Here is an 18,108-nt window from a genome sequence, read left to right on the forward strand (position 1 = left end):
GTATAAAGACAATAATGACTGTGGTGCTCATAATGTGTCTTCATGGGCTAAACTGAGTCAGAACTTCGGCCTCTGTCACTCCTTTTCTTCTGATTTGATATTTTCTGCTCCTACGTTACACCTTTTTTTAAAAATGAATTTATTCTACGCTGCTGTCCACACACTCACCTCAACATCTCAGTGGGGACATTTCAGTTTTAAGGAAATTCCATCTCAACTCGTCACTGTGCCCTCCATCAGGAGGAAGATCTGCACTGCAAGGTTTCAAAACCTCATAAAAATGGTTTGATGGTGGGGTCACGCTTGAACCAGTTTTGTCATCACGACAGAAACGGCTAAAAGCACAAATCTTAAACAGTAATGAACAAATCTCTAAAGCTGCTTATACCAAATCAATTTCCTGACCATTAAAATCAATAAAAAGGTCTTAAATAAAACAATCCGTTGGTTAAATCAGATCTGTGACAAAATGAAAAACCTTTTATATTGGAAAATATTTTTATTTTTACAGATCCTGCTCATTGACTGAATATAAGAACAAAAACTAAAAGTATTATGTAAAAACATTTTCTAACTTTTTTTCAAAATATTGAGCCCATATTTATTCAAGGAATTTTAAACCTTTATATGTGTATAGTAAAGTAAAAGTAGAGGTTAAGAGTTTGATTCCTGCAAAAACATGTATTAATGTATTGAGCAAATATAAAATATACACTGCGTTCCAAATTATTATGCATAACAGTCTCAAAACATTATATGGGATTATTAAGAACAGAAAATGTACACCGGTTCTGTTTTTTGTATTATATAGGAAATCACTGTTTTGAAACAAATAAAAACATAAAACACATCTTTCTTTCTTTTAAAGATGTTCCACAGAGTTTAAATAAAGGAATGATGGCGACCACCCTGAGTGTTTCTGCTTTTACCAATAAACATTAAATGGTACTTTTGCAGCATGGGATTGTTTTCACTGCAGAAGACAAAGCACTTCCTTTTCTACCATTTCATATATTATATATAATGGGCAGATAGAAACTGCATGTACTTTGTATATGTCATTTTGACACCCTCAGGCCCCATAAAGTATCCTACCCTCTCCCCACCTACCAGTGGCTTTTTAACAGCTGCTCTCTTAATACAATGCATTTGCCTGATGGAGATTTTCCTTGATGCCTTTAAACAAAACCCATTTGCAGTACAATGAAAGTATTGGAACACACTAAGGAGATGTATGTTCACATTGATCATACTGCTATTTTCTAAAAGGATATTCACACCGGGACGGTCCAGGGGGCTACTGGGTGAGGAATTCTGAAACGCTTCCTCTCTTTGGTCCACTGGATGGCCAATTTGCTTTCACAATGTAAACAAACGACACCAGGGTTCACCTGCAAGTGGCCTGAGACCCCTGGTTTTTAAGCAGATCATAGTTTGCTTCTTTAGTCCGCGCTATAGTGCAAATGCACAAGAAACAGTACATGGAAGTGGACAAGGTTTAAAGTGGACCAAGCAGCGCCACTGTGAATGCACCCTTAGGTTACATAACAGGGGGCAAATTGTGGCAAGTTTTTATATATTAATCATGATTTCTAACACTATGCAAATAATGTCACTGTCTTAATTAAAGTAAGGGTTTTTGTAGTCTTCTTGATCTGACGTCACATGAAGATGCATGCCAGATAACAATGCCATCCACCCTTTGAGTCTTCCATTTTTTTATACATCTGCTGTAATATAGAACAGCTCAGACAGTTGACGCTTGTTGAGGTGGAGTTTCACAGGATGAAGCTGGTGGTTGTATCTGATGGCATAAACAAACAACATATAACCTTGCTTTGATTTGGGGGACTTGTTCCAAATCTTTGAAAACCAAAGTAAAACCTAGCAAGTAGGGCTGGGCGATTAATCGATAAAATCGATAAATCGAATTTTCCATTTCTGGAGATTCATTTTCTTGAAAATCGGGATTTTTTTCCATAGTTACTTAGCAGCAGACTTAGCCCTCCCTCCACACCAGAACGGTGTTTGTCTGACAGATTTTCATTAAAGTGACCCTTCACTCACGCCTGGGATTTAGCTGTGCGTATAACTGCAGTGAGAAATGCTGCTCTCTATGAGATGCAGAAATCAACTTAACCCACAAACCCTAGTAAAGAGACAACCTTCATCAGGGGAATTATTTCTGCAGTGGATCCTGTATGATAAGGATCCAGATGGAAAGAGATCACGGATGCATTGTGTCGCATATTTCAATGTAAGATATGAAGTCGTTTATATGGTGGAAGAGCCATGACATTATATGCTTTATTTTGCTAGCATTCATCTATATAAACAAATGAATTTTTTTAATAAGTTTATTTATGTTTTGTAAAAGAAAAGGAAAAAAAAATCGATTAAAATCGGAAATCGGATTTGGTTATAAAAAATCGGAGATTTTATTTTTAGGCCATATCGCCCAGCCCTACTAGCAAGTGCTTGCTTGTGCTCGCTTTTTCCATTCCTCGTGTCTTGCATTAGCTTAATCAGTTTCTTACTGCGTATGTAAATAATCTGTAGAGCATCACCCAGCTCTGATCTGCGTAGAACATACAAGCTGTCCAACCTCAACTTTCTGAGAGTGTTGGTTAAAAGCATTATTTTTACTTAGACCTATAAAAACATGGATCCACTGAAGTGTTGTGATGTGTTTCACTTTATTTTAGGCTTTATTTAATAGCTATAGTATTTTTTAAAAAACACAACTCTATATTCCTTTTAGCATTTAATAATTTTTAATTAACTGGGATTCCATGATCATAATTTCCAAATAACATGGTATTCTTATACAGCCTGTGAACAAAAACTAAAACATAGAGTTATGTAGAATATAATCATGGTACATGTATAAAATATGCATGTCCAGCCTTCATGATGTATCAGTTTCTCTCTTGTTTCTGATTATACACAGTGCAGAGGGTCATTACTCAGCACAGTAATTAAAATGCAGCACATTTCCTGCATCACATGGCACCTGGAGGGAAGCATAATGTGCATGCTGCATGAACACAGATGTCTCTGGTTTACCGCAGGGTTTGAAATACCTGCTCCCCTCTGCATGTAGCACTGAAGAGAAACAAGGGTGCATGCTACAAACATAAACTTTGTTTCATGACACTAAACTAAAACACTGCTAAATGCGGGGAAGCACACACTAAGCCCTCTCATGCACAGATGCTTTGCACATCAAAGTGCTTCATACTCAAAGCTGAAAATAATTAACCTTCTTAAAACACACTGTTGAGGATGCTTGTAACCACTCACAGCCCCCACAAGATCAGAAAAATACAAAGTGTGGCTAATTGGGATTATAAAATCAATTTTTGCAAGAGTTTCTGCCAACCCGTATGATTTGTAAGAGGGCCCATGCATAATGTATTTAATGTACAAACTGGGGAAATATTTACAATCTGCACCTGAGACTTTATTTGCAAACACTCACACATATTCCAGAAATAGATTACTAACTTCAGAGTACAGCAGAGAGAAGCTGTCTGTTATGCTGATTGAGCCGCTCTGCATTCAAAGTGTACCTCTTTATTTGTGTGAGGGGTAAAAGGATGAGGAGCATAACAGCTGAGATGCAGAGTCTATTTTAGAGATGTTTAGCCTGGCTAGCTTGTTCACAATCAGAAAAATGACACAAGCCAGTGTCATTGTAAATTTAATGGACTGTTTCTACTTGTTTCTGCCTGGCAACACAAAGCAATGAGAATGCTGCTAGAAGAGATGTTTAACATGACACATCACGCATGATCCCTGAGGCGCAAATGCATCATAAAGGACAAATACTGCATGAGGGCTGACAGCAAAATGTTAAAAACTGAGCTAAATGAAAAAAATTATAAGAATCTAATGTTTAAAGATCTCTCTAGTAAGTTATGTTTCCTATCCCTTGCCTTTTTGTCAAAATGCAAATGGTTCTGATTTAAATCTGTGGAGGCAAAAAGCCAAGCTCATTCCCTTTTTCCTCTCCTTGTCGGTTTGAAAAGCTCCAGCAGTGCACAATCAGAGCAATGCAGAGAAGTACAGAGCAAAGTGCAGCCAAGCAGAGCGATGCAAAATGAACCACTGCTGCTTTAGTGTTGAGAACATGTGCTGGGACGATGCAGTGCCCCCTCACCCCCACCACTCCAGCCTCTGGGACCACAGTCGGGATCTTTGGCATTGAATTTGTTCGAGCCTGAAACATCCTCTTTAGATGTGCTGCTTCCTCTGTGATCACCTGAGCTTCTCAGATACAAGGGAAAAAATCAGAGCAGAGGAGCTGGGTGAGGACGACGATGCAGAGAAGGACAGCTGAGGTCTGAGCGCGAGTAGCTAACATGAATTAAAGCAATTATGTGACGCTTTCTTTTTTTAAAAGTAGCATTTTGATTGTGCTGCCTTCATGGTCAGGTTTGTGCTCCAAGAACTATCACTCATCTTGATGAATTTTTTGTTGTTGTTGTTGCTGTTTATATTTGTGTCTTGTAAAGAACCCAGATACCTGGCAACACTGAAACAATTTCACTCCAAAATAACATATTAAAAATAATAACTGATGTTATATGTCAGAGATAAGGAGATGATCTCCATTTTCTCACTAAATGTTTCAAAGAAACCCCCAAAGATGTTTAAAAATAAAATTTCTTAAAGTTTGGGAAGTATATGTGGGGATGACAGACACAAAGTTCCTTTGTGATAATCTTGAGCCAGTTTATGCATACTGTACCTTTCAGTTGGAAACTTTTCCATCTACAAGTTGGAGCTGTCTTACAAATCCATTACGTGATACTGATAAAAGATGAAGACATAATCCTAAAGATGGGAGTTTTCATTGTAAATTAGCTGCAAAATGATCCAGCTATCAGCCAAAGAAACATTAACATGCCTCTTAAAAACTGCTGATTGCAATTCCCTGCTAATTATTCATTTCTACAGTAGATAATTTATAAATAAGTTCAGAGCACAAAATAGACTTTTTTTTATTAATCAATAATTTCATAAATGGTTAAATAAATTAAAACTTTGTTGTCAGCTGACAGAAACCATTTGATATGGTCACCATTTTGAGTGGCCTCTTGCTGTGACCTGAAAAACGGTGAAGCTGAAGCCGTCCGGCTGCACCCTGAGTCACATACAGTCACCGGCCACTTTAAACACGCTAGTACCGGGTTGAAACCTGCTTTTCTTTTAGAACTGCCTTAATTCTGAGTGTCATAGAATCAAAAAGGCGTAGAAACATTTTTTGTTTTGCTCCATACTGACATGACAGCATCACACACCACACATGCTGCAGGTTTGTCGGCTGCATCCACGATGAGAATCTCCCGTTCCACCACATCCCAAAGCTGCTCTGTTGGATGGAGATCTGGTGACTGTGGAGACCAGTGGATTCCAGTGAACTCAATGTCATGTTCTAGAAAGCAATTGGAGATGCTTTGTGACATGGTGCATTGTCCTGCTGGAAGTAGCCATCAGAAGATGCTACACCGTATACCAAGAAATATTCTTCACACCACTGGGGCGGCGTGGCTCAGCAAGGTAGCGCGGTCGTCTTGTAACCCAAGGGTTGCCGGTTCGATCCTCGGCCAAGTCGAGTTCATGTCGAGGTGTCCTTGGGCAAGACACCGAACCCCTAATTGCTCCTGATGGGTCGTGGTTGAGCGCCTTGCATGGCAGCTTCCGCCATCAGTGTGTGAATGTGTGTGTGTGAATGGGGGAATGTGATGTATAATGTAAAAGAGCTTTGGGTATCATCCCAGGTACAGTAAAGCGCTATATAAATACGGACCATTTACCATTACACCAGAAGCAGCATCTTGAAGCGTTGATCCAAGGCAGGATGGATTTATGCTTTCATGATGTTTCCACCTAATTTTGACCCTAACATCTGAATGTGGCAGCTAATATGGAGACTCATCAAACTATGTAACAATGTAACCATGCCAGATTCAAAGTTACTTAAATCACCTTTCTTCCTCATTTGGATGCTCAGTTTGAACTTCAGGAAGTCATCTCACCATGTTTACATGCTTAAATGCATTAAGTTGCTGCAATCTGATTGGTTGATTAGCTATTTGTGTTACAAGCAAGTGGAATAATCAGACCCAGGGTCACAGAAGAATCCAAATCAGGTTACTACAGGAGCACAAGCCAGAGGCCGGCTGTCTGCATTGGCAAATACCTGGAGACTCGGGCTCTTAAAATCACCGACCAAGTCCGTAACCTTGGAGTGTTATAGATAGGATAGACTCAGACCTGACTTTCAGCAGCCACATCAAAGCTGTCACTAAGAAGCTTTTTACCAGCTCAGAAACATCAACAGAATTAAAAGTTTAGTCTCCCAGAACGACCAAGAGAAACTCATCCATGCATTCATCTCCAGTAGGCTGGATTACTGTAATGGTCTTTTAACAGGACTTCCTAAAAAGAGCATTAAACATCTGCAGCTCATCCAAAACGCTGCTGCTAGAGTTTTAACCAGGACTAAGAGATCTGAACACATCACACCAGTTTTGAAATATTTACATTGGCTTCCAGTCAGTTACAGAATAGATTTCAAAACCCTTCTAATTGTTTACAAATCCCAGAATGGTTTAGGCCCAGAATACATCTGTGATATGTACAGAGAATATAAACCTAGCAGAGCTCTTAGATCCAAAGTCTCTGGTCAACTAGTCGAAACCAGAGTCCAGACTAAACATGGAGAAGCAGCATTTAGCTGTTATGATGCAAACAAGTGGAACAAACTGCCAGTGGAGATTAAACTTTCACCAAATGTAGACATTTTTAAATCCAGGTTAAAAACGTTTCTTTTCTCTTGTGCATATGCATGAAATCTGCACGGAAACTTTTTAACTCACCTTGCTTTTAATCATTTTAATGTAATTTATTATTTTATTGCGATTATGTGTTGATGCCTTTTACTATCCTAAATATCTGTAATGTCTTTGTTTTATGTAAAGCACTTTGAATTGTGCTGTACATGAAATGTGCTATACAAATAAACTGCCTTGCCTTGCTGAGTTTACAGCAGTTCTGAGCCTGTAGGGGGATTCAAAGTCAACAAATTCTACACAAAGCAGCTTCAAATTCTTTATCCGTGCTGGGGCCAAAAGCAAAACTGATACTACAATGTTTAAATATTTATTTTTATTCCTCTTCTGAGATGTATGGGTTGTTGATGTTATGTGTTCAATAATCTGAAACCTGATGATATAAACTGATCTTATTTATGAACTTTAGGTTTTACATTTAAGTTATTTTTAACATGCACATCTAAGTTCAAAGCAGACTTAATGACAATAAAAGATTTTTACATTTTTGTCCTAATAATAAATAATGATAATGGAATTTGCATCAGTCCGCATAAAATTTTGACTCTGATTGACTTGTTTGATGTGTATAACCAGTTTTCTTTCATTTTGTGACGTTGCATTTAGACTGCTGGCCTAAATCGTGTTTTTTTATATCAGATTATATCAAGATTTATTTTACAAAGTCTGAGCAGCAAAGAAAGATCAACAAGAAATCAGATTTGCAAAAAAAATCCAAACCATATTTGGAGGCGATTTGAAATGTGATCCTAATCTGATTTATGCAGAAGCATATCAGTGTGGGCGCTCTGAGAGCTTAAAAAAGATTTCAAAGCATCGCCTGTGCACCATTATGATCACATTAAATCCAGAGCAGGCAGAGTTTGGGCTGCAATTAGCAAAGTACTAAACTGGAAACGATAAAGGAAAATAAGAAAATACCATGGGGAGATACTGCGAGAAATTTTTGCACAAGTCTTTCAAATAAGCAAAGCCTCCCCAACATAGCTACACTCCATCCCATCCACAATTTCTGGACTTACAAATCCTACAGATCCTGTCACATTATATCTAAACGATAATCAGAAGTCACGCATGGCATGCTCAAACAAAGTTGCCGCAGCATTTAGACATTTGGCAGAAAAATTAGGGATAACAATCATTTATTCATGACTTCATTCCTCCGATTATTGCTGTGCAACGCGGGAATAATGCCCCTATCAGTTCTGGCTGTTTTTGACAAGTCAAATTGCTGCTGAGTGTGTGACACCCGTGCAGCGTCAGTGTCAAGACGGATTATAATCAACAATTAGCACAAAAAGAGATAGTTTTCTCATTTTGTTTAATAAGTTAGTAAACGACAATGCAGGGGCAACTTTGGGATAGATTACATCTCAAAGAATAGATTCCATTTTTTGCCGAGTCTGTCTTACTTTAAGCTAATGTCACATGCACTTCTGGGGTGTTTGGTTCATGCAATAATCATTTCCCTCCAATCTGACTGTGAATGGAGGTGGAATAACCACAGCAGGCGAGCATTTTTAGTTGAGAAATTTCAAACTATAATACTTATTCAACAACATATATGGAATCTCATCCATGTTACATTTAACTTTTTACTCCATAAATCTGCTGCCATAATCAAAGGCTTAAAATAAACCTTTTAACTAATTTACTTCAGCATTGTGCTTCATTTCTATGCACTTGGTCACATAACCCATCATAATACATTTAATGCTTTGACACAAAATATATTGAGCAGAACAGAACGGCGTTGCAAATCTTTTGAATTGAATCTAAAAAATGTTATTTACTTGAGTGCTGAAGAGGACATTTGATTTGTCTGGGTTTCTAAACCGATGAACTGAGCGCTCATGTGTGAGCAGGATTCCTTATGAAGCCAAGTGGCTGACATCAAATAGAGCAGGTTACAGCACAGCAAGCGCTCTCGTCTGTCAACCATCATCAGTGTTTCCAGAGGAATCACAGCCGACAGCCTCTGTGCTTTAAACATGAGCTCGGCGCTTAAGTGCTCTATGAAGCTTGTGGAATTCACCACAATTACAAATAAAATATACTAAAACCTGACATATCCAAAGTAACACAAAAAACATCATTGTCCTTTTACATTTTATGAACCTCTGCCACCACAGATTTACTTTAGTATATGTCGTGGTTACACAATGGGTAACATTAGATATCAATATAATGTAGAAATGATGCCGCAACATTTATAAATTATGTTTAGCTTTGAATGGACACTGTACTCCACCTTCAGTCAATATTAACTCAATTAATTTAGCTTGATTAAATTACTAAATCTGACTTTTCTCTCTATAATTGTAACTGGAAGGGGTCAATGTGCCAATTTGTAGTTTGAATCACCACATTCCACCTCTCCACAAAGGTTCATGAAACCCAGCCAGGTGGTTTTTGCATAATCTTGCTTACAGATGAACCAACAAACAAACAAACCCACCTCCTATTGGTGAAGGAACAATGCTAAAATGCTTTTCCTCTGCAGCACTAAACCAAACTTTTAATCGGATTGTGAGATTCTCAGAGTTCTGATTTTCAGCCAACTTGTCCTCTCCGAGAATCCTCAGGAGACAGAAAGGAGCCAAGCTCTGCTGTACCTAATCAGCACAATTGATCATTGTAATTGATGACAGCAGACAAATGATCATCCGCAGGAGGATTTATCAATGACTCCGTGGTCAGCCATTCAATTCCACACAGTCCCGCCCTGCTTATTAGATTCCAGACATTAACTGAAGAGCTCCCCCATAAACAAAAAAAAACAAATAATGAAATAATGCCATCTTATAAGCCATCTAAGGTGCTGCATCATCACTGCAAACATGAAAATCTTTCTCTGAGCTTTTGTTGCACTACCTATATAGAAAAATAAAAAATAAAAATAGGATCAAAATGCTCCAAATATCACATTTTGTGTCCAAACCACTAACCTGCACTACAAACACTATATCAGGAAGCTCAAACTCTAGTCTTTAAGGGCCACTGCAGGTTTTAGATGTTTCCCTGCTCCAACACATCTGATTCAAATGAAATGGCTCCAACAGCTTGTTAAGTTCTGGACAATAATCCATTCATTTGAATCAGGTGTGTTGAAGTACCTGCAAGACAGTGACTCTCCAGTACCAGAGACTGAGATCCTTTTTCTACATAAACAGAATATATACTTTTCTACACCAGATACCCCACATTCACTGTTTGGGGCCCCGTGCAACAGGAGCAATGTTTAACCGTAAGGTTTGCACTGGGGTTAAAGTGGGCCGGGGTTGTCAGGGGCTGAGCCCTGACACATAAATCTGGGATCTTAAGCAATTCATTTTCCTCGTGATTTTCAGTTCTGAATAATTAAAGCAATATTTTTATCAAATAAAGAACTGCTGAACTTCAACAGATTTTCTCAGTGTGACGACCTCTAGTGACGGCTAAGTTGGCATCCAACACAGCACATACACTCTAAGAAATATGTCTGCAAAAAAAGAGAGATTGTCCTACACCGAAATTTCTGTTAACCCAAAAATGGAAAACTCTGTACTTTAAAAGTATATTCCCTGTTACATTTATGGAATGATACCACAATGAACAAAAGAGAGAAAATCTGAACCATAGTAATGTATTTGCTTTAAATGGTTATGATTAGTTCTTATCCAGCATCATTTCTACTCCTAGTGAAACACACAGATTAGAGCTAGTGGTGGCGGAAGGTGTCACTTCCTGTACTCATCTGAATCATCTTTAACCTTCAAACAGAACTGAACATCCCAAGAAAAGTGTTTAAATATAAACATAACACAAGCAGCAAAGCACATAACTCAAGTGTAGAGGGTTACAGTCACAAAAGGTTAAATTCCTGCTGAATATGGATTTCCCATGAGCCTTTGCACTCTTGGTTCTGTGGATCTGCGAATCTGGAGAAAGGTGTGTGTCTTTGGGATATTCAGGCTATGTTAAACTTTATTGTTGAACTTTAAGAGTGGAAAACTTTATTTTACATGACTGCAGAACACAGGGCTGGCAAGTTTGCCTCAAATGTGTCCAGAACAAGAAATTTGTTTAAAGAACAGAAGAAAAACATCTACTGTACTGTCACCTCCTAATTATTCAACTTATTCTCTAATTTATTAGAGGGATCCATCTGGATGTTACAGATATATTGCTATTGTATCAGTAACAACCATCATGCAGTATGTACAACTCAACCTGTACTGTACACAGAATAAAATATTTACATACATCAATGAGATCTAACAACAGCAGTGACTCAGATGACCAGAAAACGGGATGTTTAGTAGCTGAAAGCAGAAGGTTTGAGTTCACTTTGAAATCCCACAAACCTCACAGTACAGCACACAGTGCATTTCATCCACGCTGGTGTGTCATCTGACGCTGATTATTAGGCAACAGACTCTAACTTGGCGCTTACTCAGATGTTATTTCAATCCATGACGGACAAACACAGACACACAGTGAGAAAAGTACTAGCTGCAAATCCGTTCCCATAGCAACGACGACCAATGGATGTCAGCTATTGACTGAGGATGAATATCTCTGTGGACCTATTAAAGAAAAACACCTACACATGCGTATTTTATGTGCCCATAGACACACAAACATAAATAACAAGCACAAGCTGGGAATCAGCCTCCAAAACATCCTTCACTGGTTATAAATTTAGATGGAGAAAATATATATATATGTATATATATATATATATATATATATATATATATATATATATATATATATAAAACAGCTGAATTCTTGTGTAACCAAGAAAAAGAGAGTCAGGTCTCCTCGAGCCATTTTATGGAAAAGTTCACTCCTCAGTGGAACAGCAGCTTGATATGAAAAAGGATATATTTTTGAGAGTGAGTGGGCGATTTGTTCAGATTTACCAGAAGGCTGGGAAGATAAACTGGCCTTTTTTCCAAATACTTTAGCAATCTTCTGCATTTTCTGTATCTGTGCTTTCATTCTCAAATTTACACTCAGTGAGGAGGAATCTGTCAAATATAGATGTGCTTATTGTAAGAAAGTAGTTATCCCGATGATCTTCAAACAGGACCCTGAGTAGTGGGGGCATGTTTTAGAAAGAAACGGCATCTCATTAGTTTCCCATTTTAACTGAAAATGTCTCTCAGTAGCCCTGTGATTGACTGTCGACCTGTCCAGGTTGGGCCCCGGCTATCGCCTGATACCAGCTGGGAGAGGCTCCAACCTCCTGTGACCCTGCATTAGACTAAGCGGGTCTAGCCAATGGATGGATGGATGGAAGTCTCACTGCACTGTCAGCTAGCCTGAGGTTATTATGTAACTATGTATCCAATTCAACAAATTATTTATCATTACCTTTCCCTTAAATTCTAATTTTAATAAACTTGCTCATTTTTTATCCTTTTTTTTTTGTTTGTTTGTTTTTCTGATGTGGAGAGATCAGTTGCTGAGTTTTACCAAACCTGTTCCACCCATTTAACCCATTAAGGCCCGACCCATGAAAAAATGGTAAGAAAAGTCCAATTTTTTAACTATGAGGTCTTTATTTGGCCCTTTAACAAAATGTAACAAAAAAAATAAAAAGAATAACTTTTTTTTTTATTATCATGTGATATATTAAAAATACTATAATATGGTTTTCTGCTTCTGGTTATCTATTAGGGGACAGAAGACGAGTATCAGATTGTGTTCAACAGAATTTTGAGCAAAGTTTATACCATAAATTGAAGCAAAATGTCTCAGAAACTGTATGTGGCAAATATGTCACATCGGGCTCTAATGGGTTAAAGGTTCAGTGTGTAACAAAATCAAAGGTCAGTGACAGAATATTAATAATGAGCCACTTATATCTACTTACCATGGGTCCACATACACTACCGTTCAAAAGTTTGGGGTCACTTTGCCATGGGATTCAATAGGGAAGTGACCCCAAACTTTTGAACGGTAGTGTACATGGCAGCTGCCATATTGGTGTAACCATTTTTATTATGGTGTCTGAATGGACAAGCAACAATGTAGGTGAAATAAGTATCTCTAAGTTTTAAAACTGCAGTCCCGGCTTTGTTTGAAAGGTTTAGGATAAGTAACACCTTAAAAGTCACATAGAAGGAAGCAGTTCACATGCACACAATTTTGAAGCAGTTACCTCTTGTGCAGTTATCACTGGAGATGAAAACATGTTCATGTCTGGAAGAGTTTTGGCTACTGACGGCCACCGTCCATTCACAACTGTGCATGACATTTAAGGTCATTTCAATACACGCCTTAACCACTACATGTCAGTATTTCTTACACACTGTATGTTTAAATTTATTTTACTTTGAACAAAATTTGAAAAAGAAAAATAGGTGAATTTGGAAATTATTTAAATCTCATATTTAACTTAAATTTATGCAAAACCATTTTGCAAATGTAAAAATTGAATTTAAATGCAGCTGATAGTTCTGAAAGCAAAATCTTTCTTATGCATGCTTGACTCACCATTTCACTTGCTCAGCACTTTTGTATGTGTTTTATATTATATATTATTCAGTGTCGCTGGTGACCAGTCTGGTCAGTTTAGCTCTTTGTAGTGTCATTTTTTTTATCCGATCAAGGTAGTGTAATGTGTGCAGAATGTGGTTTCTCTGACTAGAAGAAGGGGCTTCCTTGAAACAACAATAAGAAACAAAAGGCCATCTGAGTGGCAGCATATATCATCCCCCCAGAAACAACCCTTTGGTTTGTTTGTCCATGTAGGCAATAACGACCCATAATTATGTCCCAGAAATATGCGACTGATACTGGATGTGAGAGAAATGAGATGTGTAAAACTGGAGCTGGTGGATCTAACTATTTTTTAACTCTTACCAAGTGGTTTTGATTTCTTCCTTTTAATTAAATGTTATTGTACAAGCCCAACCAGGAAGAGACTAAAGTGTTTTAGTTAAGTTTTGTTTTGTTATTGGCTGAATGCAATGCAGAGGAGAAAAAACAGTCCTCATATCTAGAGGCTGAATACATTTCCTGTGGTTGAAAGCTTTGTGTGTAATCGCAACATCCATCCACTTCCTTCTCCCGAAAGTGGCTTGTTAAGGAACAAACTTGAGTGACATGAAAACACTCATATGAGTCGTATTTCCCTCCTGCCTTCTGTTTAAATAATTAAGATTTAAATCATTTGCAGAGCCTTGCTTCCTGGTTTTATTTTCATTCTAAAGATTGCAAACAGTGCATGAAGAAAAGGATAAATGTGGTTCGGCTTCCCCAAACACGGCTACCAAAAGTAGCAATAAATATTCAATATTGTGTAAGTAGTGGATGCTTCCATGAGTCATTTTAAAGGAATAAACAAACATCCTATTTGGCTATTTTGATTGGATACCCTATTTTCCAAAACTCGTCTGCACAGATGTACAAGTTACTCCCACCATGTGCATTTATACAGCACTGAGCTATCAGAGATGTAGTTTGTTTATTCTGTGCACTGATGATAAGCCAGATGGTTTCACTCCTCTTTAGCCTGCAAAATGTAGCGTCCATTATTTAACAAGCTAATAAAATCCTAATTTATCACGGCACATTTTCTACTCAGATCAGTTCATCTCAAAGCAGAACTACTAAACTTTGGCAAATTTTTTTCCCCCTAACAACGGCTAATTCAGCATCCATCTTGCATCCTGTCTCTTCTCTGAGATCTCTCCAGTCAATAAAAGTCAGTCCGATGTTGACTTTTGTCTTATCTCTTGCTCTCTCACTTTCTCTCTTTCTTTGCCTCCCTTCCTCTGATAATGTCCTCTGGCGTTTCTTTGCTGATTCAGCCAAGGAGTTAAAAAGGGGCGATGTGCTGATATCCAGCTGCTGGTGTGAGACGTGATGTCGTTAAGCAAAACACAGCTGTTGCATGATGCCCTAGGCTGGAAATAAAGTTGTGAAGTGCTGTTTCTTAGCTGCGGGATGCTGGAGGAAAACGACAGCTCCAGAAATGTGCATAATAAATGTCAGTGTGGCATCAAAATGACTGACAAGTAAAGTTAAAAGTTTGAAAACTTCTGTAGAGAAGGCAGCTGCCTTTCAGGAGGGTCGTGATTGTGTTTTTGTTTTGTTTTTTCCCTTGCTGTGTGAAGTAAAGTTTTAACTGGCATTTTAAATGCAACAGCAAGCTGTGTTTACTGATAGTGGCATTCAGAGATGCTTCTGAGCCCCTGCAGTGATTTCCATTAATCCTAACACACCTGAGAGCCCAAAGATCAGGGACACTCAGTATTGGTTTTCAGCCTCATCCTTTTACAGAAATTTCTCCAGCTTCTCTCAATCGTTTAATGATGCTTTTGGCTGCATATGATGAAAACAATGAGATTTTCGCTCATTTAAAATAAGAAATGTTTTGCATCAGTTGTTTTATTTGCCACTGCAGTATTTTGGAGACATGAGGTCTTCTGTGTTTAGACTCTGACAAACTCAGTCGCTCTGCTGCGTTCTTTTTACATTTAGTCATGTTGTAAAATTGCTCTCTGATTTTATATGTGTTCTTTGTAAAACAGGACTGTAATATATGTTTGGTTACCTACAGGTTTTTTAATTAAAATCATTTTTTCATCTTGTTCTTCTTGGTATTTTTCACAGTTTTCCAATGCTGCTCATATAATTGCTGTTGTAAATTGCAGAAACGTGAAATGAACTGGTTATTTTAACTGAAAATACTTAAAGGTACAGTATGTAAGCCAAAATTCTTCCAGACATAAATATGTTTTCATCTGCAGCAATGACTGCAGTACAGGTAACTACAGCACTTGTTGTAAACGCGTGTACTCTCTACTTGTATGTGTCTTTTAATGTGTTACTTATCCCAAACGGTGCTCTAGCACCTATCAAACAAAGCCAATACTGCAGTTTTAAAGCTCTCATTTCACACACAGAGTTGTTTGTCCATTCAGAGACACTGTACATCAACATGGCAGCTGCCATGCATGTGGACCCATGGTAAGTAGATATAAATGTTTCATTCCAATAGAATAAAAACATAACAGTAATTTTAGTAAAGTGAATAAATAATTAAATTTTAATGAAATATAAAATTTTTCTGTTCCTGACCTTTGATTATGTTATATACTGCAGCTTTGAGCTATATCTTTAAAATACTATTTATTATGAAAACTGGGGTTTTGTAAAATAATCTGAAGCCTTATTCCTGTAACGAAGCAGGATATTTGATCTGATACTTTTTAAATGTCACCCATCATGCTGAAAATAAATGCTAAAATTGAACTCACATCTGCTGTGTGTTACTGTCACAACGTTGAGTCATTAGTGTGTCATAGTGAATGCAAATTGAAGATCTCTGAATTCTGTCAAGAAGCCTGGAGAATTGTTCCAGAAGACTAATTTAAGAAAATAAGAATCTTTGTCTAAGAGGGTTCAGGCTATGTTGAAGAAAATAAGAGCTCATACCAAATATTAACTTTAATTAATGGGTTAAATATAATGTATTTTAGTTTATATTTGCAGGTCTTTGCTTCACTTAGGGTGGCTAGACTTTGCACAGTTTTGTATAATCAGAGAACCTGACAAGCAGACTCCTGGACTTTCTTGGTCAGCCAAAGCCAGTGAACACTATAATGTATGAACAAACACTAAAACATTTGTCTTCACTTCAAATATTATAACATCCTAAATGTTTCAATATTTAAAGACAGTTCCCACAAAAAGTGTTGCATATGACCAAAACATATAAATAAACTGTCTTTGCTACCATTTGTCTTTCTCTCTGTGCATGTCTGTGTCCCTGTTCCAATCTTAAATCATTTATTTCTGTCGACTATGAAACATTCTCTGTGGATCTTGCTGGAGGTTTTCTACCTGGGGGCTCAGCTCCTCATTAATTAATAAAAACTTTTTGTTTTATCCCAAACAGCTGTGATGGAGCAGTGGTGCGGTCCACGGTGTGCTCAGCTCCTCTGTGAGGCCACAGCCGTGGTGTAAATGTAAAATATTATTACCACATTAAATGTGTGGTCCCAAAGAAAATCAACAGAGCATTAAAAAAATCATAAAATCAACCTAAAACCCAAACAATGCAACTGTTTTCTCCACGTTACAACAAATTTAAATTAAGTCGTCCACGTGATGATATTCCACTTCATTTCATGATAAATGACTGCTTTAAAAACAAGGTAATACTCAAGCCAGTTTAACACCACTCTGCAGTGTTATACGGTAATAATGGTTTATCTGTGAGAACACGGGGAAGACAGTATGACTCTTTCAGATTAGAAGGTAACAAAACATCTGTTTCTTACCGTCAGCGGCAAAGGAGCTCTGCATCATCAGCATCAGCACCGCGCTGAGGGTCACAAACCACCGGGCCAGCATCCCATCCAGCGCCCGCGTCCTCATCCCGTTCCTTAGCGAGCGGACGGTCACCATCCCTGGATCCAGAATCCATGCCGTCGTGGAGGAAGAGGAGCGGGGGTCTTCTGTATTGTCATTTACCCCTCCGACCTCGGGGCCACCGCTGGCGCCTCTGGAAATGAGCGCATGCTTGGGAGCCATTGCTCAGCCAATTAATCCCGAATGAAGAACATCTAACGGCGCTGCTGTGGTGAAAGGCATCCGATCAACCTGCCCGCAGTTCGGACAAGCAGGGCTCCGCTCTCCATGAGCCTGCCGGAGGCTGTGAGAGGCAACAAGGGGACAAACAGATTTTGAAATTTTCCTCCCCTTTGCGCGTCTCGCTGTGCTCGTTTCTGTGCGCGCGCTGTTTGTGGAGTCTGCAAGCCCTATTGCGACCACAAGGTGCTCTCCATCTCCGCTGCGAGATGCGTCAAAGCGCTGCTGCATAACCGGAAACACGCTGGAGTCACTGTCAAAGTAAAAATCTGGTTGCGTCCATTGGGAAGCAGGGAGACTTGTGTATGGAGCTAGGGCAGAGACATGTTTTAACTTATATCTTCATTTTTCTATAAAACAAACGTACAAGTATCCTACTGATTAATTTGGCAATTTTGAAAATAACAGTGAAGGTTATAAGTCAGAAAATACAAGTCAGTTTTACAAATGCAAAATATTTGTGCCACATTCTACTGTGGAGCCAGGATATGGACACTAGCTTTTTAACTTGGAGGCCTACACTTGTAGGTTTTCGTAACTTATATCTCCACATCTGTACAATTCAAATCTACAAGTACTGGTTAATTCATCAAGTCTGAAAAACAGTGAATATTAGATGTCATACAAGTAAATTTAAGAAGTCTTACAATACAAG

At 38.2% G+C, this 18,108-nt stretch overlaps 1 protein-coding gene across 4 annotated transcripts in view; it reads right to left on the reverse strand.

Annotated features, from left to right (window-relative positions):
* Window positions 1–18,108, reverse strand: part of kiaa1549la (KIAA1549-like a) — a 155,998-nt gene that overhangs the window by 133,221 nt on the left and 4,669 nt on the right. For 3 of the 4 annotated variants that reach the window (XM_041997622.1, XM_041997623.1, XM_041997620.1), the window contains exon 1: window positions 17,144–17,637. In XM_041997622.1, the coding sequence (XP_041853556.1) occupies window positions 17,144–17,396 (253 nt within the window). In that variant the 5' untranslated portion in view covers window positions 17,397–17,637. Of the gene's footprint in view, window positions 1–17,143; window positions 17,638–18,108 lie in introns of those variants that run through there. The other variant, XM_041997621.1, reaches the window with a different exon arrangement.

This window comes from Melanotaenia boesemani, chromosome 10, assembly GCF_017639745.1.
Source record: "Melanotaenia boesemani isolate fMelBoe1 chromosome 10, fMelBoe1.pri, whole genome shotgun sequence".
Lineage (NCBI taxonomy): Eukaryota > Metazoa > Chordata > Actinopteri > Atheriniformes > Melanotaeniidae > Melanotaenia > Melanotaenia boesemani.